Here is a 24885-nt window from a genome sequence, read left to right as displayed (position 1 = left end):
GTTCTGTCTTTCGGGTGAGACGTAGTTGTAAGTGACTCTGCTGCTGATGCATAGTTCACACACCCTAGTCTCTGTAAGTCGCCTTGGATAAAGGCGTCTGCTAAATAAACAAATAATAATAAGGCACAGCCAACAAAATATATCTGCAGTGGACCTTACCACAGCAGAAGTGGACAGAGGACAGACAGATTTCATAACATAATTAACATTATATATTTTGAATATTACATTATAAGAAAATTATATGCCAAGTAGCATGGCCCTTATAAAAGTTTACCATAGTAATTTACGATTTACAGTGCTTACCTATGCTTTACCATGCTGATCATTACTATAATTTATTACACTTTGTTATGCTTTTACTATGGGAAACTAAGGGTGGAACCAGTATATATAATAATACTACTACTACTACTACTAATAATAATAATAGATCACATTTTTATCATATCTCCAGGTGACACTACTATGACTAGATAAATAAAGGCATTAAACATCAAATAACCTTTTGGTTCATTTCTGATAATACTCAAGGTTTTCAGCACATGTTCTGCCTTTATCTTAGCTGAATCTGAGAATCTTGGCAAGTCATTATGATGTGCTGCAGAATTCTGATACCACATTGTTATTCATTTCCTGAGAATGCAAATCAGAAAATCAAGTAATAACATAATCAACTCAAGTGCTCTCAAACTGAAAGAATATGGTAATTTTCGAAGGTTCAAACAAAACTCAATGAGAATTTATGAATAAAAATGACTTTCTTAGAGAAAGTGGAATGAAATGAAATGTTCATTTCTGAAAAGGATTACTACAGGCCTGGCTAGAGATTGATGAGTGTCTGGAACCTTGTCATGCTTTAAACAACCTGCACTAAAGGATATCTGCATTTACAGTATCAATCTTTATAGCTGTTTTCTTGAAATGTGATGAATCACTCATAATTTAAAAATGCTAAATCATAATTTTTAAAGTAAGAAACTTTGAAGGCACTAGCCGAAATATTTGTCTTCTTGACTTAGTTTCTCATATTTCTACCTTTGAAGTGTAAGCAATACTTTCTGCTTTGCTAGCCATAAGACTCACCTTTACCAGAGGAAATTGAGTGTAACTAACGGAACAGCAAGTCTTTTAATCTTACAGTGGATGTAATAATCTACACTATATTAAACCACAATATGGGCTTTGTTTTTATAATCCATTTTACTTGTTTTTTTTTTACCCTATTTCAAAAGGTCCATTAGAATGGCGGAGGAGCTCTGCAGCTCATTTATCGAGCCGGAGGACTAAAAGTCAACGGGTGACTTCATCCTTCCAAATATTGCAAACACATCGTCGTATCTTATCAGAACTTTTATTGCATCCCAGAATTGGCAGCAGTGTTGTTTAACTTTAGAATGGTAGAGGGACCCTTCAAAAAACAATTTCATTTATTTTTTGGCCATTATGTACTGTTTGCTGTCTAGAAAATACCCCAAGAATTGTTAAAAATTATTAATTAATAATAATAGCCCCAAACGAGTCATAGTACCTTGTTTAACAAAAATACGTCCCTTACTGAAAACTTTCAACAGCCTATGAGTCTGCAGAAGCCCTCAGAAAACAGCTCGTAGAGAGTTTTGATAGACAGATGTTACTTTTATTGGTAAGCCAATTTTAGTAACAATTTTAAAGGGAAAAGGGGTTAATAACCTCTATGGTTTTACCTTGTTGCAAATTTTATGGTTGGCAGGTTATTTTTTTTTCCATTCCTAAATCTGTCAGCATTGACACCACTTTGCCTTAATCCTTCTGCGGCTCCTGGGGCCAAGGAAATCTAATATGCCAGCAGCATTTGTTGCCTGGCTCAAGCTGTGAGTCATCACAGTGAAGGACTGGCATGCTTCAAGGGCTGGGATCAGAAATGTAAAGTGATTGGATGACAATGCCGCAAGAAATGCAATTACACACAGTGTACACAAGTAGACAAATGCTTGCAAATAAGGACATATGATTCAATTTAGCAGATTTGTGTCTGATGGCTTTCTATCACTCTGCTCTATGTAAATAATCATTTTGGAGATTTACACTAACCAATACTTTTGCTATGTATAAAACTGGGGGTTGTAAACACTGCAGCTACATAAATAGGTAGATGGAGAAGGGGGGGGGTTGCTAGCACAGGCACTGTTTGCTGACTGGACTACTGGGATTTCTACCCCGAGGGAGGTGGTGTAACTTTGGGAAAGCGATGTAGCAATGTGTATGTCTCTCCTCTCGATCCATGCTTAACAAGCACTGTATATATGGGGCCACTGGTACCTTGCAAGGACTGGCTAAGTCCTCAAATGTGAAAGCCAGCTGAAGTACAGTATATCAAGATACAGCCTCCATGCTGAAGTAATAACCCTACCTGCACTTCGTTGGTTTCTAGTTTACCCTTCTCATTGTTGGCCTTTGCTGCTTTTTCTGCTGCCTTCTTTTGGAGCTGAGGTCCCCTTCCAAAGAATATGTAGTTCACAAAGGCATACTCCAGGAGGGCCAAGAACACAAACACAAAACACCCGATCAGGTAAATGTCAATGGCTTTTACATAAGGGATCTTAGGCAGAGTCTCCCTGAGATGAGTGTTGATGGTTGTCATTGTCAGCACAGTTGTAATTCCTATTGGAAAAGAGTACAATTAAGAATATTATTAAGATTCCTGTATTCTGTTAAATGCCAATGACATATCAGGGTCTATTTTAGTAGCTTTATTAATGGTAATAATAAATTACATGTAGGGCAAAACACCACTGGAATGAATGTAGTTACAGGATGACAGTACTGCCACTGGTTACATCATTAAGACACAAAACGTCATTTTTTGAATACACTAAGGGAGTTCTTCTCAAAATCTGGTAAGATGATTTTGAGTGAATGTACTAACTTTTATGATTCTGTTTTTCAGTTTGGTTGTTTAAGTAAACCAACAAAAAATGTGATTTCCAGAATGATATTTACTTAAATAGCTTTGAATGTCATTGTGAATGTGTTTTTATATGTTCCTTACTACTTTAAGGTGTTTGCAATTATTCTAAGTGGTCCTGGGTTATGCTGCTCTGATGCTGTTTTTACCATTTTCCTCGAAATCTGCCTTTACCCGACTTTGAGCTTGTCTGGATCTAACTGGGGCTAACAGCCTTTCTCAAATTACATTCAAATCAGGTAACAGTATAACCTTCCAACTCTGTCAGCCCCACCTACTGTCTCTGTCTACAGTATATACAGTGCATGTAGAGTAAGTGAGTTCACATGAATTCAATAAAAAGCTCAAAGCCATTTAAAGTAAATTATGATAACTCAATGTTGGAGCAACATAAAGAGAAGCACTCAGAATGATTGAAAATATGCACTTTACGTTGTGTCTCTAATTACTGTGTAGTTACATAGTAGTTACTTAGTAATACATGTGTACTTACACATAATTACAATGTTATTATGCATAGTTATAATGTACTTCATGTGTAAATATTTTACATGATATAACCCTAACCCTAACTATAACTCTAAACCTAACCATAACTCAAACCTTGATAAACCTTGACCCTGGATAAGGGCATCTGCTGAAATAAATAATAATAATAATAATAAACCCTTTGATACAATCGTGTACTTACATATGTCATGCAAAAATATGTACACTTTACAGGGTTCAGGTAACACCATATCCAAAAACCTAGGCTTGGTTTGTTTCTCCAAGCTTAGTTCTGTTCAGTTATTAATCTCATTATTAAGATTCTGTTCAGTTGTATACTAATCCGTTGTTCCATTGGCACATTCAATGTTTTGTGTGTAGAACAAGTGTAAGTATAATAATAAGAAGGTAAGTAAAGACATTTTAAAAACAAGACTCAAACGTCCCTTTTTCTGTTATTCCTGTACAGTTTATTTGGAGTTAATGTAACGTTAAGGATCTCCTTTCTATTGTGTAACGCAAGCATATTTTCTGTTATTATTATTATTATTATTTATTTCTTAGCAGACGCCCTTATCCAGGGTGACTTACAATTGTTACAAGATATCACATTATTTTTTAAATACAATTACATTATTTTTTACACATTATTTTTACATACAATTGCCCATTTATACAGTTGGGTTTTTACTGGAGCAATCTAGGTAAAGTACCTTGCTCAAGGGTACAGCAGCAGTGTCCCCAACCAGGGATTGAACCCACGACCCTCCGGTCAAGAGCCCAGAGCCCTAACCACTACTCCACACTAATTTTGTTCAGTTGTGCTTAATAAAGACTATTTTAGTACACTCAGTATGTCATATACGTTTTTTAAATACAAACTGGGCATTGCATCCCACAAGACACGTTCCCTTTAGTATCCATGCATAATCTCAAGCGTCTGCATCTTACTTATCTATTGATTAGGACTGATTGGAAATGCTTAATTGGCTCCCGGACAGTATAACTGAAATGTAATCAAATTTGTGACTATAATGAAGAATATGTACGTTCACACAGAAATTAAAGTTGAGATTTCTCTACAGAAAAAAAATAAATATATATAATTAAATAATACATGTACAGAATTTGGAGTTTTAACATCTATAAAGGGCAATGTGCACTGGGTTACTTCTTAAATCACAACCACAAAATGGAACACACCAGTGCAACCCCATAACTTCTCTCCACTGCAGTTGGAGACATCAGCGAACAGAAGCTAGCAGCTGCACTCCAAGCCTCATTTTGAGTCTGGCGTGAATAAGGTGTATAGCTCTATTATATAGTGGCATCAACATGATTCATATTTCCTGTTTTAATATATACAATTTTTATTCACACTGCTTAAAAACTATATACTTCTTGGCCATTACAAATACTACTCTTGAACTTGACTTATAAATACTGTATCTAGACAGATTTTTCAATTGACTGTAATTTGTTGAATTACTGCAACACCAGTTAAAGTATGCCGCCTAAACTTTAGATTTTACATTTGTTTTGTCAAAATCTTGTGTCTTCACTGTACATTTATTCATTTTAAGGTAGACTATTTGTTTTGCCCCAAACCTGATTTACATGTGTATGAGCTATACAGTATATTATTTTCTTGGTTCAATACATTGAAATTGAAAGTGTGGCCCAGCCTATTAAGTCCCACTTGCACCCAAGGATGCATGAACACATTCTTAAAAATGATACTACTGTTTAAAGGATCAGTACTATGCTGTCTGTTTGCTCTTAAAATGCACTCAAGTTAAAAATTGGTTGTTGCTTCGGCAAGCTTGAGCTTGATTTCTCAAGTTTAGCCCAGTGTTCTCTGAGCCCTCACTTCAACATGAAATAATGATTCAAAATGTAATAGGATGTCAGTGCCTTCTCAAAATGGAAAGAAGAGAGAAAAAATACTTTCTTCAAATTCCCGAGGCTTGATGCTTTATAAAGAAAGTCTATGATTTATATAAAGTTTTTGACCTTACATTTAAAAATGAAAGCCCATAAACTTTCTGGTTATGATAAGCAAAATCACTGAATGTATTTTGACTCAAACCAACTGTATTTGTATAAAGTATTATTAATAATAATAATAATAATAATAATAATAATAATAATATCAGCCTATTTAAATTTGTCTATTCACCCTTTTTAGATAATATGCTTGTGGTATTTGAAATAGAATTAGTATGTAAACTACAAACTGGTTCAGAGAAAACACAAAAATCTCTGCCTTGACAAAAGATTCTTGCTTCTCAGTGTAACCACTCAGGGCAGTATGTTGACACAATTGAACCTTATTTCTGTAAATGAAAAAAACAAAACAAAAAAAATGTACATATTCAAAGTAATAAATAAACAATACCATATATCTCTATTAGAAAATGTGATTAGTCTACTCACTTACCATAATACAGAATGAAGAAGAGTACAGTATTCACACATTTTTGAATGTCTGAAATAATCAAATTCTACTTTATTTAAATGTCTTATTTTTTGCCAAGGTTTAAAAGGAAACTGACATTTTCTATTAAAACCCCTGCAAAACACTTATCAATAATATACCCACATTTTCTTATTGCTATATAAATCTGTAAAGTAGTATTTCCCATATTGTAGTGTGACTATCCTCCTAAACAATAAAGGATGGACATTATATTGGGGAAAGTAAGCAGTGAGAAAGCGAGAAAGCTACAGCTTGATGGAGCAGTCTAGCTGGTAGGCAATCCCTGTAAGTCATTGGTCCCTGAGGACATTGCTAAGAAAAGACTGCTTCATTTTGTTTCCTTACAGAGCCGAAGCTGAACTTGGCCACTGGATGGGTGGTCCCAATGAGCTATTCAGTTGGCTGGTTGGTTTGTGCACGGACAGTGGAAAAACCATTCTGTTACTTTGGAGTAAGAGCACAGTTGGCTATCCTGTTGATTGACCAATTTAAATGTTAAGTGCTGACATCTGTGTGGGGTTACCGGAGACAGTACATAGAGCTGAATCTATTTATACTGCACATGACTCATATGATACACAGATTGAATAGTAAAAACCTGTATTACCAATTACATCGCTTCTTCAAGACAGTAATGAGTTTTCATTGTTTTACATATTCCAACAAAAAACACATACAGTTTGGGGTCATTGTTATATTTTAATTTACTCATATATATATATATATATATATATATATATATATATATATATATATATATATATATATATATATATATAGCCACTGTAGTATGCTCCATTGCCACCTTATTAGTAACTAGCATGAGAAAGGCAGAATATACTGTATAGAGGCAAAGCTGTTTACCCCAAGATCACACTGTAAATAGACAGATAAACCAGGATTACAATATTGTGGTCTCATAAACCAAGTATACAAATGATTCAGCTAAAGCCTTCATCACTGTTAAACGGTTTGTATAATAACAAGACACCTACCCAAAGCAACTCTTGCAGCAGAAGCATCGTAGTTGATCCAAAAGGACACCCAGGACAGAATTGTTATCAGAGTTGAAGGCATGTATGTTTGCAAGATGAAGTAGCCTATGTTTCTTTTCAGTTGAAAACTGAGTGACAACCTGGGATATGATCCTAAAAGAAAATGATAGCATCAAAGATTATTTTTGTTTCTTTTCATATCCTAAGAATTTGCAGTACCCTGTTTATTTTGAAGTATAATACTGCAGCATATCACACCTCTGTGGTTCAAATTTGCCCACATGCTTCTTAAGTGGAGCTGATTATTAATCTGGATCACATGGAAGAGAATTCAACCTGCATTTTGCTGCCTTTCAAAAAGGTTATTGATGGCACTGGTAATAGTTTACTAGTACCATGTACTGTATGCACACACCATCTAAATGGGATTAGCCAGAGATATGGCATTCACCTCTGATTCAAGATCTGGTTGGTTGAACAGACTTGTTGCTGGTAATGTAAGACAAAATAAGGTTCTGTTTTGAACCTTATTTTCTATTTTGTTATTCTGTTTTCTTTATATATATATATATATATATATATATATATATATATATATATATATATATATATATATATATAATTAGGTAACTGAGGTCAGGAAGCAATTACCAAGGGCCTTCACTTTTTAATTCAAATTTGGAAGAAGGTTATGTTTTATTGATAAACACAGATATTGAGGTTATGGAGAGCCCATTTGGGACGGTATGGGTCAAATATTTAATTTGGATTCCTTATTAAAGCTGAAAACAAGTCTCTTGAATTCAATTAAACAGTTGTATGGTCAGTGTGCTATTATTCACTGTACAAAGTTTAGTCATTAATAAGCCACCCAGTTTTAGACGTGTGACAGCACCATTTTTACATTATTTTGCACCTAGGTCTTAACCTTTTCACAATGTCTTTGGCAAGATGAGAGGACTAGTTGTTTTAATGTTTCTCCTATTAACCATTTCCCCAGCAACACCTACCCCCACCTGTTGGATAGGAAAGTCCCACTTTTATTATTATTTTACTAAATAAAATAAAACACATGGTTTTCTTACCTTCTCTGGGGGCAGGTGCAGCAGGGAACAGGAGAGTCGTTACAATAACAAGTCCTCCCATCTCACAAAAGACATTGGAATGCTTAATACATAGGTGCAGCCCCCGCTCCTTCTCCACCCTTGCCCCTCAGTGGTGGAACGACCTACTCACGGATATCAGGACTGCTCAGTCCCTGACCACCTTCCTGTGCCTCCTCAAGACACACCTGTTCAGACAGCATCTGTAAACCTCAACTCTCAACTGTACTGGACTATATGGCATCCAACTGTATCAGTACTTGCATCATCTTGTACTTGCACTTTGCTGTATTCTGCTACTGCTCTCAATCATAATCATATTTTCTGTATCTTGTACTTGATTTTACTCTTAAAGGTTACCGTATTCATATTTTTTTGTAATTGCTCTTTGTGGCAATATGCCACGCCCCTGTGTGCATTTCTGTGTTGTATGTTGCGTTTGGTGTGTTAATGTTGGTGTATAGATATGGCTGCATGGGATATAAATGGGTGTGTGCAGCACGAGTTATTTAAAATGTATAATTGTATTTAGGCACAGGATTGCACATCACTTCACGTGCATTTAAAGTATATAATATGCGAGCACAAGGTTGCACAGAATTAATTCACGTGCTGGGATTCAAGTGAATAATTAATTAGTAATTGAATCCCGGCACAACAGTATATATAGATGCATGTTTTACTCACTCGGGGGTGGTGTGTTCGGTGAGTGGAGAACGGATGTGGAGAGGAGGTAAAATAAACAGAGAATAATAATAATAATAATAATAAGAAGTGTTTATTTAAACTCACCATGTTTGTGTGTCTGTCCATCCACCATTTGTTAATGTTAGTCCGTTTTGTTTGTCTATTTATTTTGGCGTAAAGTGCTGTGTCCTGTGTTTTGTTAAAACCTTTTTATTTATAATAAACCGGCTCAAGCAAGCATCTTCATCATTTCATTTCATCTGCCTATGTGTTATTCATTTCCTGGATCTGACGGCACCACTCAGCCCGCCGTGTGACATATGGTGTCAGAAGAGGGATAACAGCGCCTCCAAGCGTCAGACCAGGAGAGGTGTTTTTGTGTAAAAAAAAAAAAAAGACAAAAATGGGAAAACACAGCAGAAGACAGCAACAGCAGCTGTGGAGAGAGGTCCCGGAGCATCCACAGCCCAGGAGGGAGGAGACAGAGCCTTTCCCATCCTCTGAGGAGATGCTGGACTGGGTGTCGGACCCAGAGTGGAACTGGGAGGACCTCCCAAAGGTTGTTGACCTGCTGTGGGCCAGAGATGGGGAACATTGGGAACACTGGGAACAACACTACTACCCAGTTGTGAACCCGGCAGCCGTGGTGATCAACTACTTGGCTGCCGATATGGGACTGCCCCAGCAGGTTGACTTCCAAGTAGGAGGAGCCACACCTACCTGCACCCTCACTGGGCTAGAGGGAAAATGCCTGCTGTCCCCATCACAACCAGCAGAGGGTGAATGCCTGCTGGGTCCACTTCCACCAGCAGAGGGTGAATGCCTGCTGGTATCACTTCTCCCACTGTCAACATCACGAGGAGAGGAGCAGGAGCTACCTCTGCCTCCACCAGCAGAGGAAGAATGCCTGCTGGTTTCCCCATCACAACCAGCAGAGGAAGAATGCCTGCTGGTTTCCCCATCACAACCAGCAGAGGGAGAATGCCTGCTGGTTTCCCCATTGCAACCAGCAGAGGAAGAATGCCTGCTAGTTTCACCATTGCAACCAGCAGAGAAAGAATGCCTGCTGGTTTCCCCTTCTGAGACAGAGGGAGAGCCGTACCAGTCCCCTGCAAGTGAAGCAGAGCCGCACCAGTCCCCTGCAAGAGAGGCAGAGCCGCACCAGTCCCCTGCAAGAGAGGGAGAGCAGCACCATTCCCCTGCAAGAGGGGGAGACTACATGCTGCTCCCACCTTCGTCGCCAGGAGACTACACGCTGCTCCCACCTCCACCGCTTCCGCCACTAGCAGCAGAGCTGTCTCTGCCTCCAACACCTTCGCCACCAGGAGGAGAGCAGCAGGAGCTGCCTCTGCCTCCGCCACCGACAGGAGCAGAGCAGCAGGAGCTGCCTCTACCTCCACCGGAGGAACAGAGCAGCAGGAGCTGCATCTGCCTCAACCACCTCCACCAGGAGCAGAGCAGCAGGAGCTGCCTCTGTTTCCATCACCTCCACCGGCAGGAGCAGAGCAGCAGGAGCTGCCTCTGCCTCCTCCACCAGCAGAGGGTGAATACCTGCTGGTTCCACCTCCACCGTTGTGGGAGGACTGCTTACCCCTCCCACCTCCACCAGCAGAGGGTGAATACCTGCTGGTTCCGCCTTCCCCAACATGGGAGGACTGCTTGCTGCTTCCACCTCCACCACAAGAGGAGCTGCAGCTGAGTATCGCTTCGCCCAAGGATGCCAGCCTCGCTTCGCCCAAGGATGCCAGCCTCGCTTCGTCCAAGGATGCTTGCCTTGCATCGCCTGGGGCTGCCTGTTGCTCCGCTTTGCCTGGGGCTGCCTCTTGCTCCGCATCGCAGCAGGAAGTACTGTGGCCGGAACCCCACCAAGGGGAGCTGCCGGCCATAAAGAAGAGTGAGGAGGTCTGGAGACCACCAACCCCAGCAGCAGTTTCGCAGCCGGAGATCGTGGGGTCGGTCAGGAGACCTGCTCCCACTGCAGCACTTGTGCTGCAGGAGATACTGTGGCCGGAGCCCCGGCACAACAGTATATATAGATGCACGTTTTACTCACTCGGGGGTGGTGTGTTCGGTGAGTGGAGAACGGATGTGGAGAGGAGGTAAAATAAACAGAGAATAATAATAATAATAAGTGTTTATTTAAACTCACCGTGTTTGTGTGTCTGTCCATCCACCGTTTGTTAATGTTAGTCCATTTTGTTTGTCTATTTATTTTGGCGTAAAGTGCTGTGTCCTGTGTTTTGTTAAAACCTTTTTATTTATAATAAACCGGCGCAAGCAAGTGTCTTCATCATTTCATTTCATCTGCCTGTGTGTTATTCATTTCCTGGATCTGACGGCACCACTCAGCCAGCCGTGTGACACTCTTATTTGAAATCGTTCTTATCCACTTGTTTTACTTACTACTTGCTCTTAATGCAATTTACTCTTATAACCAAATATTTTTAAGTTGAACTGTTCTTAGTCGTAATTGCTCTCAAACGTAATTATTTACACTCATTTTCTCTCATTTGAATTTGCTCTTACTACTGATTTTATTGTATTTTATAACTGCTATTATACGTGATGTGATATTTTATAATGTGATATTTTTTTATGTGATACTTTGTAACAACTGTAGTCGCCCTGGATAAGGGTGTCTGCTAATAAATAAATAAATAAATAAATAAATAAATAAATAAATAAATGTTACTCTGGTGCGCTTAGAGAAGACATGTATTAGCGCTTTACTGAGACCACAGGGATGCTTTTACTGTTACTTTGTATGTTAATAAGTAACCAGGATTTGATGACTGAAATAGAAAATGAAGAACACATCAGATAACTGTGCTATCTCATTCCCTTTCAATCTCTTTGCAGTAATCACTAAAATACTGCCTAGAAGAAAATTGCTCTGAGCGTGACAGATTTCATGTAGAATCCTTAGTGCAAAAGTGTAATATCTGAAGTAGTCCCTCACTTCTCACACACAGTCTATCAGTACCTACAGTATCATCATCTTAATGCTGAAATGGCCCCTTTTGTAATCACCATTACCTAAACTGACTTCTGTCTGTTTATTTTAAAGCTAAATACCCTAATATGAATTACTCCTTGAAATGAAACTATTGAGCCTGTTAGATCAGGGTGACAATGCCATCACTAAGGTTTACTTTCATCTCTCAGCCTTATTTTAATGGTTCTATTTATTGTTTAGAAGCAAGTAATTTTTCTTTTCTTTTACAATGAGCGATCCAGCTTCAAACAAGTTTTGCATATTAAATGCAGAGTGAATCAATCTTTCTCTGTATATATACATATATATATATATATATATATATATATATATATATATATATATATTGTAGCGATCTTGGTTCCCGCAGGCAGGCACATCACACAGGGCGAGGCAATCCACACACAGGCGGAGGGCGGGTGCGAACCCGGGACCTCTCACACTAAAGCATTGCGCCGATACCGCTGTACAAAAGAGCCGACTCCCTTGCAATAAAACACACTTTGTGTGTGATTACGTCACCTACCAGCCCTGCTGCTGCCTTCCCCGTGCACGCTACACTATATATATATATATATATATATATATATACACACACACACACACACACACACACACACACACACACAGGCTAACTTCACTATAACGAACCCTGCTTATAACTAACACCCATTTTTAACGATCCCAACAGCAAGAACCGATTTTTTCAATGTAAATTATCCCTATTAGAACGATCATGTACAGGATCGACCCGGATACAACGATCAGTACTGACTGACACTGAACTTTCTCCAGTGTCAAGTGTGTTATTCTCTCAGTGAAAACAAACACCATGGTTGACTAATTCAAAGATAACGCTAATTCAAAGATGACCTATTGTAGTACGAATCATGCATGATGAATGCAATCGTTGCTTGTCCGTCATCTTCACACAAATTGCAACCAGGCAACGGGCGTGAGGAGCAATCTACGCTGGATAGTTTTTTCAAGAGAAAGGAAATGTGGTTAAATTCAGCATGTAAGTGTACATTCTTTACTTTTTCATTTCTTAACTGTTTTCTTTTAAACATACCTGTAGCAGGGCAATTGCCCTGCACAGGGGGAAATTGTTGGTGTAATTTATATGTGGAAACGGGTTTGTTTTGTATGCTTTTTGGAGCTATGTTTGATCAAATGATTGTTTACAGACGGACACTCGATTGAGACTTGCTGCCTTGCCTGTTTTCTGTATTGTGTCCTCTGTGCATTACCATCGTTGGTAGCGTCACATGACCTGTTTGTTTACTTTCTGTTTTGTGTTAATAAATGTGGTCTCTGTCTTGCAACGCGGTTACCCACACATGTGACACGAGTAACTTGTCACAATACTGTTTAAATCCTAATCAAATGTTAAGGAATCTTCATAAAAGTACTATATCCTGATATTCAATTCAAATTTGCCGTTTTGTCATTATTCTGATACAGAAAAATGCTGAATCCTAATTAAAGTGAACACTCTGATATAAGGAACATTTCTCCAGGTCCCATGGGGGTTCGTTATAGTGAAGTTAGCCTGTGATATAATATATTACACACACACTCACAGACAAAAGTATTTGGGCAGTTAAAAAAAAATTAATTATAAAAATAATTTAATACTTTGACAAAAGCATTTGGACACCCTTGCATTAGTATTTTGTGTGCCCACCCTTTGCTTCCTTTACAGTTTGCAGGCCTTTTTTTGTATTTTGAAACCAGTTCCTGGCAGCTTTCCTGAGGCATTTTTGCCCATTCTTCAACATATACAGCTTTGAGTTCTGAAATCGACTTTGGTTTCCTTTTGCAACAGCAGCCTTCAAGTCAATCCACAACATCTCAATGGGATTCAAGTCTGGGGACTGAGATGGCCAATCCATAACTATAATCTCCTTTTTTTCAGAAATTCCTATGTAGACTTCGCAGAATGCTTAGGGTCATTATCCTGCTGAAATACAAACTTCCATCCAATAAGCCTTCTAGCACTGGGCAACAAATGAGAGTGCAAAATGTCTTGATATTTTGCAGCATTCATTGACCTTCTACAAAGGTCGCCAGTGCCTGAGGAAGAAAAACAAGCCTATACCAACACACAACCTCCACCATGTTTAACACTGGGCATGATGAACTTCTTTAACTTTTTCTCCTCCTCTTCCTCCAAACATATTGTTGCTGTCTTGGTGAAAAAAGTTATATTTTGGATTCATCTGACCGTAAAATTTAGTTGAAGAATTTAGTTGAAACTCCAATTGCTTTCTTTTGTGTATTGTTTTTAACAAAGGTCTGCATCTTGGTTTTCACCCATGGATATTCATCTTGTTTAGGTATCGTTGAATTGTTCGAACGATTCTTCCAGATTTTGCAGAGATCTTTCTTGGTCTTCCACACCTGGAGGCAGTTACAGTAATTCCTGTTCTCCTGTTTTTGTCAATAATAACCCACACAGTGCTTTTGGGTAAAGTCTTTCTGCTATTTTTCTGGTAGTTTTTCCATTTTTGTTTAGTTGTATCACTGCCACTTTGAGATCACTGCTGTATATAGTTTTAACCATTTTTTTCCTTTTTTTAAATCACGAATTTCCAATTTATTTTTCAGCACTTGATGATTATGTATTTATTTATTCTATAATTATCATCAGGTGTTGGTTTCATACAAAATATGTTGATTGCCCAAAATACTTTTGTCAAAGTATGAAATTAGTTTTATTAGTTTTTTTATGTTATTTTTCATTTTATGCATGTTATGTAATAATTTGTTGTTTTACTATAAAGTTGAATCTCTACTTTAATTTATATTGTTCAACAGAACAATTAGAAATTATTTTTTGTGGTTTTTCTTATTTTTTTAACTGCCCAAATACTTTTGTACTTTTTTGTATTTTTTTGTATTTACTGTATATATATATATATATATATATATATATATATATATATATATATATATATATATATATATATATATATATAAGGGCTGTCACTCAATTTTGATTGGTTAATTTATAGGCATTAGTTGATTAATTGGTGCACATTTTTAATAAAGGTAACGATCATATAGTGGCTATCCTGCATAGATAATACTTAAATCAATAGAATCTAAAAAAAAAAAAAGCCCAATGGGAATTTGTCTTTTTAAAACCGTTTCTATGATTATTTTTATTTTAGTAAATGTAACAAATGCTACCTTTCTGTTCTATTACACTAATAAAACAGCTTTAGGGACCTGATGACTCACAAGCCCCAAGGGCCAGAACAGCACAGTTACACGTACTATTTAACCATTGTGGGTAACCCCTAAACACAAACACGGAAACAAAAAACCCTCTGAGGCTTATAACTAAATCAACAGTTTATTGTGTTGGTCAGGATAAATGAGCCACGCTGGAGTTTACCACAGCGCTCAACAGCTCTGATTACAATGCACACGAGTAACTTTGCAGACACACGTTTGGCAAACATTTAAATCAACGTAGATAAAATTCCAGTTCCAAATACATATGTACATCCATAACACACAATCAGCAATCCTTGTACAAAACAAGACAACAATTATGATTTCACACAACATTAACTCCTTTTTATACGATCTTAAAACCACAGTGTCGTACCACTTCTGGGGAAAGAGAGTTGACGCTTCAAATCAGCACTTCCCTAAATAGCAGCACTGTCTACCTAGAATGCACGATTAAATTGAAAAGAAAAAAAAAATCTGTGATCAAATCTTCAGTTGATTAATCAGAACAGCCCTAAATTATATATATATATATATATATATATATATATATATATATATATATATACCTTGCATTCATTCAACACAGTCTGACTGGCTCATGTAGAGCTTGATCTAAGGAAAGTTATTCTCAAAATTCAGATGTTCTAATTAGATGTACACACACTTTATTTTCCATGCATTGTACCTGATATAAAAGCAGAATACTCCATGAACATTTATGGAGTTCTGTGATTATTTCACCCCTGATGTGAACAACCCGCAAGCCCCGTCATTCGAGGACCAACAACAGTACTTGAACATTCAAGGTGTATCCTCTATTTATTAAAAACCTGAACTTCATAATGAAGTTTGTATAAAATAAGTACCTACCTGTTGTGAACTTCACTTTTGTGGACAGCATTTTATAATCCATGATGGAGAACTGTGGCAATTCAATGTTGGCGACTCCTGTAACTGCAGTTTCTCCACCTTTCCAGTAAAACTCAATGTCATCAGTGGTGTAGCCATCTTAAATGAAAAAGACAACAAAGTCACTTTGAAATGATCGCTTTTAAGCCTCCATGTTGTGAAAAGGAGCAAAACATTTACTGTGAAACCTTCTTCAGAGTTCACTTGCCTGGAAAGACCACTTTTTATCTATCATATATCTACCAATAAAACCAGAACGCCTATCGCGAGAAATACCTCTCTTCTTTTTCTTTTCATTTTAAGTGTCATTATATAGCAGAAATACTGCACATCTGACAATTTCTCTCAATAAGATCTACAGCGAGAAAAATAAAAATCAATATAAGAATCATTTTTATAATATCACTGCAAACTGTCACAACGTTTTTTTTAACACAGTTATCTAGTGGTTGAAAATACTTCTAATTTTCTTAGGACCATCTAACTGAGTTTGTGAACCACAGTAAATTTTACAGTATACTGTAGGCTTCAAGCAAAACTGCAGGATAGCTCAACGTCTAATAGGCAAATAAATACCATTATATACAGTGCCTATAGAAAGTCCCCCTTTCAAAATGTCACCTTTTGTTGCCTTATAGCCTGGAATTAAAATGCATTAAAAAAAAAAAAAAATTCATTTATCTACACATCCTACTCCACAACTTCCAAATGAAAAAATATTCTAGAAATTTGTAGAAAATTAATTAAAAAGAAAAACTGAAATAGCTTGGTTGGATAAGTGTCCACCCCCCTAATAGCAATCCTAAATTAGCTCAGGTGTAACCAATCGCCTTCAAAATTACACACCAAGTTAAGTGGCCTCCACCTGTGTTAAATTATAGTGATTCACATGATTTCAGGATAAATTCAGCAGTTCCTGTAGGTTCCCTCTGCTGGGTAGTGCATTTCAAAGCAAAGACTCAACCATGAGCACCAAGGCGATTTCAAAAGAACTCCAGGACAAAGTTGTTGAAAGGCACAGATCAGGGGATGGGTATAAAAAAATATCAAAGGCCTTGAATATCCCTTAGAGCACGGTCAAGATGATTACACTATGTAACACAATTTTTGTTCCTGGGTAGTAAGTGTTATTTCCTAATTGCTTATGCCTCAAAAGTATAGAAAATGGCTATTATTCCCCACAAACTTTGCTTTTGTGACCAGGAGTGATATTTTGAAATTGACCTATTTCCAATGAGAAAACGGGCGAATTTGTGTCTTTTCGTTCACATAAAGTCAGAAAAAAACAACATATGAATCCAAATTAACATGTATTTATACTAAAGTAATACAAAAATGACTACAAAAGATTTAGAAGTGAGTAGTTTTTTAGAAGTGAGTAGTTTTTCGAGATTTACGATTATACTGTAAATCACTTTCATGAATCAGCCCCCAAATGTAGTCTCCCATCATGTTCTCGTTATACTGTCCTTCATTGACAGCTCATCCAGGAGCCTCAAAGCCGTGCTGCTCCATAATGGTAACAAGTACCCGTCTCTTCCCCTGGCTCACTCGGTGCACCTCAAAGAGGATTACAACAGCATCACGACCTTGCTGGACGCCTTGAAGTATGATGAGTACGGATGGGACCCCCGGAAGGTGCTGATGCCACCACTGCACAACAAATTGGGCCTTATGAAACAATTTGTCAGAGCTCTAGATAAGGAGTCGGCAGCCTTCAAGTACCTTCAAGACTTCTTCCCTAAGCTGTCTGAGGCAAAGGTCAAAGCCGGTGTCTTCGTCGGACCACAGATAAAGAAGATCCTGGAGTGCAATGAATTCCCCAGGAAGCTCACTAGTAAGGAGAAAGCGGCTTGGAACAGCTTTGTCGCAGTGGTTCGGGGCTTCCTGGGCAATCACAAGGCCAAAAACTATGTGGAGCTGGTTGAGACTCTGGTGAAGAACTACGGCACAATGGGCTGTAGGATGTCCCTCAAAGTCCATATCCTTGATGCTCATCTTGATAAATTCAAGGAGAACATGGGAGCGTACTCGGAGGAGCAAGGCGAGCGCTTCCACCAGGATATACTGGACTTTGAACGCCGCTACCAAGGACAGTATAACGAGAACATGATGGGAGACTACATTTGGGGGCTGATTCGTGAAAGTGATTTACAGTATAATCGTAAATCTCGAAAAACTACTCACTTCTAAATCTTTTGTAGTCATTTTGGTATTACTTTAGTATAAATACATGTTAATTTGGATTCATATGTTGTTTTATTCTGACTTTATGTGAACGAAAAGACACAAATTCGCCCGTTTTCTCATTGGAAATAGGTAAATTTCAAAATATCACTGTCCTGGTCACAAAAGCAAAGTTTGTGGGGAATAATAGCCATTTTCTATACTTTTGAGGCATAAGCAATTAGGAAATAACACTTACTACCCAGGAACCAAAATAAAAATAAAAAATTTGTTACACGGTGTTATTAAGAAGTGGAAGGTGTATGGCACCACCAAGACCCTGCCTAGATCAGGCCGTCCCTCCAAACTGGATGGATAAATGTCTTTTTTTTTTTTTTAGTGTGTGGTGTACCTAGACTATTTGTTTTATTTATTTTATTTCGTCTCCACAAAAGGAGCAAATACAGAGAGTATTTTCTTTTCATGACTAGCTACAGTTGTGTTTTTTTTTTTATGTACTCGTGCTGTATTTGTGTCGTTTGCTTCGCTCCTGGTGTGATAAGCCCTTAAGTCTAGGTCAGTGGCATAGCTGTCAGCCATGTGCAAAAATCTTGATCCGTCACCAGTATCCCCCCCCCCCCCCCCAAAAAAATAAATAAATAAATAAATAAATAAAATCTAGTGTAACAGGGCAAAAGATGCTACGGCGCCATTCATTTTTAACACAAAAAATAAATATTCAAACAAAAACAAATGACCACCACTAAACAATGCGATCAGGCTGGGCAGTAGCCTTCACTGATTGTACTTATTTGTATCTTTATTTTTACCCTCTTCTTACTCTCTCGCTCTGCTCCTCCTCTAAACACTCACCCCGAGTGCAGAGAGCTGCAGGCTTATATGCAGGTGACCATCTCCCGACTGGCAACAATTAATCACTTAATTCGGGAGATGGCCACCATCTACACAAGGTTTTTAATTACTATTGGCAGAGGACGAGCTGCCGACCTGGCTACGTCATCATTTAAAAATACATATAAATAAATAATAATAATAATAATACAACAAAACAAATACAAAATAATAAATTGCACCAGGGGCGGAGGGGTACCCTGTTCTAAAATAAACAAACAAACAATACATTTAAATCAAAATACAAAACAAATACATGTTACAGCAGGGCTTTGCCCTGCCCCCTTTTCATGTGCAGGGCTCCTGGCCCTGTCACATCTAGGTTAAGGTTTTTCATCAGTCCCAAGGTTTTTCAGCAGAGGTCTCACTGGTATGAACACTTAGGGGTTGACATGTATGACATATCTTGATTTTCTTTTTGTCCAAAGCTGGAAAATGTCTTCTAGGGTGGCCGTGAAGAGATCTGGGGAAATTGTACTTACTTGACAAACTCCTTTTTTTAATCTTGATTGTGTCACTGTTTTTATGGAATCTTAGTGTGGATGTTGCATTCTTGTATATGGTGCTAATCAAGTATGTTTTCTCAATTCTTTGTTTTTTCCAGAGCGCTTGATACAGATCTTGTATAAACAGAGTCAAAGGCTTTTTCATAGTTGATGAATCCCAAGCAAAGTGGTAGTTTGTACTCATTGCTGGTTTGCTTGCCGTATAACTTGAAGATGATCCATTGTGCTAAATCCACTCCTGAATCCTGCTTGCTCATTTGATTGTGCCGAGTCAAATTTATCTTGAAGTCTGTTGGTGAATATCTTGGTAAAAATGTTGTAAATTACAGTAAGTAAGCTAATAGGTCTGTAGTTCTTGAGGTCTTCTTTATCTCCTTTCTTATGTAAAAGTATCACTGATGCATTGTTCCAATCATTTGTATTAAGCAAAAGAAAGTGCCAATCTGTAAAAATACACAGCAGTATTTTTGTCACTTCGCTGCCTTCTTTCACAATGTCAATTGTTATGCCGCTTGTCTGGGTGCCTTTCCTGTCTTTATATGTTTGATAGCATGTTTCACTTCTTCCGGAAGAATGTCTGGAACTTCTTCCTCGGGCTGCTTTTTTTTACGTCTAGTCTTCGTCATCTGCTACTTTGCTCTTTTCATCTTGATATAATTTTCTGTAAAAGTCTTCGACTCTCTTCAAAGTCGCATTTTGTACTCTGTGTTCGAGCGATGTTTTTGCTGTTTCTGCAATTACTTGCATCACTTCCTCATAATTTTGTTTACCTCGATTGCTTCATCTATTTGCAGATCTTGAAGAACACTGAATCTATTCCTCAGTTCCAGTTGAAACAACAGGCTTTGCTTCTGGAGCATTTCTACGTTGATTGTGTTGGATTTTGTCATCACAAGTTTCGCTCTCTCCAGTGCTGTGTTTAGGTGTATTTTGCATCTTACAAGTCTGTGGTCACTCCCTGTGTTAAAATTGTTTAGTACCGAGACATCTTGTACGGTGTGCTTCTTGTTGGTGAGTATGTAGTCAATTTCATTCTTCACTCTGATGGGTCCTCTCCATGTCCATTTCCTGATGGATTTCTTCTGGAAGAAGGTGTTCATGATGAAGAAGTTCTTGTTCTCTGCAAAGTCACCCCTCTCGTTCCTGTAGCCATGTCCAAATTTGCTGACCGAATTCTTGTCTTCTTGCTGGGCTCCTATTTTGGCGTTGAAGTCACAGATGGTGAACTTATAGTGGCTCTTCCCATTTTCGTGTAGTTCTTGTACTTCTTCATAAAAATCGAACAGCTTGTTGTTGGTGCAAATACTTGAATGACCTGAAGTTCATACTTCCTTGAAACTTTCACTATCAGTCTTGCAGACCTCTCTGACACGCTGTCAATCTCTACTACGTTATTCTTGATTCTCTTGTGGACAATGAATCCAATGCCTCCTGTTCGTCCATCTGTAGTGTCTTGGTAGTAGAGAAGATGTCCACTCTTGAGTTCTAGTACTCCTTTGTCTTTTCTCTGTACTTCACTTAGTCCTACAATATTCCACTTGAATCTTCCAAGTTCTTCTTCCAACTCTTGAAGTCATGTTTTTGTCTGCTTTCATCATGGGGGGGGGGTAGCCATAACTCACCACACTGGCCAGATGGGTTGGTGAGTGCCCTTACCACTTTGGCTGAGTATGTTACTCAAGCTTTCACAGTATGGTTGAACCTGCCAGAGTCAGGGGACCCCGCTGTACTTCGTCTTGAGAACCCGTTGTCACGCTTCTGCCGCTTTGAGGCAGTGGAAGTTGGACCTTGGGAGATTATATACATAGATTATACACACACACACACACAAACACACTTTTTAAAAGATTTGTGATTACAAATGTAATCCATAACAAAGAAAAGAAACATTTGGAAGATCTGAGCACTATTTATGGCTTGTGAGATGACCCGAGTGCAAAATTAGGCTAGTGCATCTACCCATTCCATTAAACTGGTACATGTGCACCTAACGCAGCATCACAAAAAACAAATGCTGTGTCTCCTAATACCATCACAGGTTTTGGAAAAAATATATATTCTACTTAAAATTTAACAATGCATTATCACTTGCAATAAGAAGTGCTATTTTGACCAAATCAAATGCCTGTTACATTCTAATATATATATATATATATATATATATATATATATATATATATTGCCTAGAGAAAGATATGAACCATACCAAATGTTAGGCAACTAGCTCTTTTGAGTGAAAAAGAAAAATACCTACAACCGCAACTAGGTGGTCTACATCTTGAAAAATAAAGACTGGAAACATACCGATTCCAGACACTGCATCTCTATGTAAATAAAACAAGTCAAATCCCAGGACACAAAATAGGCCTGACAAAGAACAAAAACAACCATTCTTTTCTTCAACATAAGATCCGACTAATCAGGTAGTGGAGGCATGGGTCTAAAACAGGTGAGAGAATAAAGAGAGACAAACACATATTTGTTTTATGAATCATTGAATATATCAAGGTCAACTACCACACAGTAGAGCCTTCAATGAGAGGGCACTATCATTATTAGAAAACTATTCTTTCTCATTATTTTCTTCAATACCACACTTAAGATGAATGACTACTAACTATTGTGCTGTTTGGACGGAGTCTATCACAACTTCCTTTAATGGGACTGAGATATACATTTCCTTCCCTTGATGCTGAAGCAAGCAAAAGACCATCTGTTGAACTACTGAAGAGTAGTTCATAAAAACAACTTCCTTTAATGGAACTGAAAACTAAAAATAATTTCTGACTGGATGAGTAACTGCAGCAAAAGTGTAATCAGAGGTGGGGAATGTAGGTGATCAAATACAGCATAATTCATGGTGCTTCTCAAGATATAAATGTGTATAAATAGGGTTACAGGCACTAATACATAAATCCCTCCAATAGTATTAATAAAATAACTTAGTCTTCCATTATTATGCACACATATTTCAATGTATATTCTAAAAACCAATATTGTGCAGATGTATTATTTACTTTTAAACTTGTTTTGATAAGACATTTCAAATGGATTAATTTTGAATACAATGCAAAAAAGTCCATGCATTTTTTTGTACAAGAAAGCAAACTGCTCGTGTAACAGAACAAGCAAGAAACATATGCATGCATGAGCTTGACAGCACAGTTTGTATAATTAAGACAGTACAGTATATAGCTTTACATGTCATTTTAATGGTCTTTACCTTTTCCTTACTAGTTCATGGTGTTTGCAATCATTCTAAGTGGCTCTGCTGCTCCGATATTGAATTCTCACGTTTCTCTAAATCTGACTCTACTTGATTTTGAACTTGCGTTGAGTTTGGGATCGTAAGCAGCTCAAAGCCATACAGGCAGATTTAGTAAAGAAATGATTCTATACCAGAACAAATGCAAACACCATCACACGGTAAGGGGAATATAAACGAGAAATTAAACAAAAGCCATTTGAAACTACTTACTCTTAAAATTTTTATTATAATAATTAAAAAAACAAACAAACAAAAAAAAACTCTAGTTTGTGTACATTTTAAGTGTATTTTTAAGAAGTGAAAAAACATGTATTTCTTGGCAGATTTTGTCGGACAGTGGTCTAAATTGCTACACTGTTGTGATATCATATTTTGTATCCTTGCTGCTGGCTTTCCAAAATCTACAGTCGATAATAAAAAAGATAATTAGATCAAAGAAATTAATGCATTCAAATTACCTTTCAGATGTACAGCTTTTAGCTCTGATTTTAACTTCATGGAGAGCAATAGGTATATAAATTATGCAAAATGTTCTGACTCCGCATGCATGTAAAACTCCATTGGACTAATTAAATGCACAGCCTGTTCCCCAGTGTCTTTTTTTATTGATGAATTGCACTGTCACCCTGGGCAGGCTAGTGACAAACCTGGATATAGTTTATTTTCACCTAATCAGAAATATAAATTTGAATTGATTATTAGAAAGCAATTCATATTTGACTCTGAGGATCCAGCTCAAAGTTACAAGCATTTATGGGGTTCCACAAAAGACTTTTTTTTAGCAGTGCACTAATTCGGTGATTAAAATTATTTAGATTTTTTTTTTAATGAGTTCAATTCTGCCACTGTTTCTGTATCACATTAAGTAAATGTCATAATGTGCAAAAGACATTCAATTAAACCAAATGTTACATTATGATCTGTCACATGTCCACGTGTTCAGTGCTTAACGGCCAGTGTAATCGGGCAATATGAAAAGAAAATGCTAATATTATAAGGGCATGGTTCCTTGGTACTGTGAAAGTGAAAGCCTGCAGCAGACTCTGCCCATTGTTAAAATGGAATGGACATTTAGTCAGTGCCTAAGATTATTTTTCAAAAAATCTTACATTTTCTTAGCACCACTAAAGTTTATGGGGGAAAAAAAATAAAAAAAAAGATATATGGAAGATATTTTAAGTACACCATTGCGTCTGCATCAAAGACCCCTTTCACACTACTGGCCCAGCCCAAGGACCTCCTATATTTAGGTCAGCAACCCCAATCACACCTAAAATGTGGCAAACTGCTCTTTTTTTTTTTTAAATGGCATGATAGCCTGCACTCACAATGGAAGAGCTACCGGGATAGACAGAAATCCTTGATTTGTAGCAGATGTTTCTTCTTTTTTTTCAATGCAGCACAGTAGCAATTTTATGGGATATATTAAAAAAAAAACATATTGACTATTTTGACTTACTGTTATGATGTGTAACAGGGTGATGGTCTGAGCATACCGCCACCCACAATCACATTATTCCGTCAACATGGAGGTATTTACAACGCGACAAACAGAAACTTGCTAGTGTTCACAGGTATAAATATTTATATTCGTAATTAACTCAGATTGCAAATGACTATCAGGTTGTACACAATGAATTACATTCACAAGACAAACTCATGACTGACCACCTAATAGTATGACTGCTCCCTCCTAAGGAAAGACACAACATTAATGTCATTTATACTTATTTGTTTCTCCTATATGAATACTGTCTTTGTTTACTTGTTAAACTATTCTATCGTTTACTCGTTATTATTATCATTGTCATTATTATTCATGAGTCGCTAACCATTACCAGTAAAGACTGAACATTAGCATTACCCATTCTCTTGGAAGATTACCAAACATATGTATATAACAAAACCCTTGTCCCACAAGGGAATCGCTCTAATCTAAATACATCAATACACTGTTACATATCAAATACACTGTGCTCAACAACATGAACGATACATAATAAATCACTGCTCTAGCGCCAGTAGAATAACATTAACAATAATAATCACAATAGCAGGCATTGAAATATTACAGTGTGTGTCTAACCCTCACATGGTGCATCAATTATCTTAATATTTGTGGATGAGAACAGTATTTTATGTGTGTGTAAACTGAAAGCAAGCAGCTAAAAGAAATGATCTGC

General features: G+C 37.4%; 1 protein-coding gene across 1 annotated transcript in view; it reads right to left on the bottom strand.

The window, feature by feature from the left end:
• The window catches only part of LOC117421383 (gamma-aminobutyric acid receptor subunit beta-1-like), a 124509-nt gene that overhangs the window by 20753 nt on the left and 78871 nt on the right, over positions 1 to 24885 (bottom strand). Inside the window, exons 6-8 of the mRNA XM_034035726.3 lie at positions 15812 to 15949; positions 6911 to 7063; positions 2393 to 2643 (exon numbers count right to left, since the gene is read on the bottom strand). Coding sequence (XP_033891617.2) covers positions 2393 to 2643; positions 6911 to 7063; positions 15812 to 15949 — 542 coding nt within the window. The remainder of the gene's footprint in view (positions 1 to 2392; positions 2644 to 6910; positions 7064 to 15811; positions 15950 to 24885) is intronic.

This window comes from Acipenser ruthenus, chromosome 1 (genome assembly GCF_902713425.1).
Source record: "Acipenser ruthenus chromosome 1, fAciRut3.2 maternal haplotype, whole genome shotgun sequence".
NCBI lineage: Eukaryota > Metazoa > Chordata > Actinopteri > Acipenseriformes > Acipenseridae > Acipenser > Acipenser ruthenus.
This window is presented reverse-complemented; position numbering and strand designations above follow the sequence as displayed.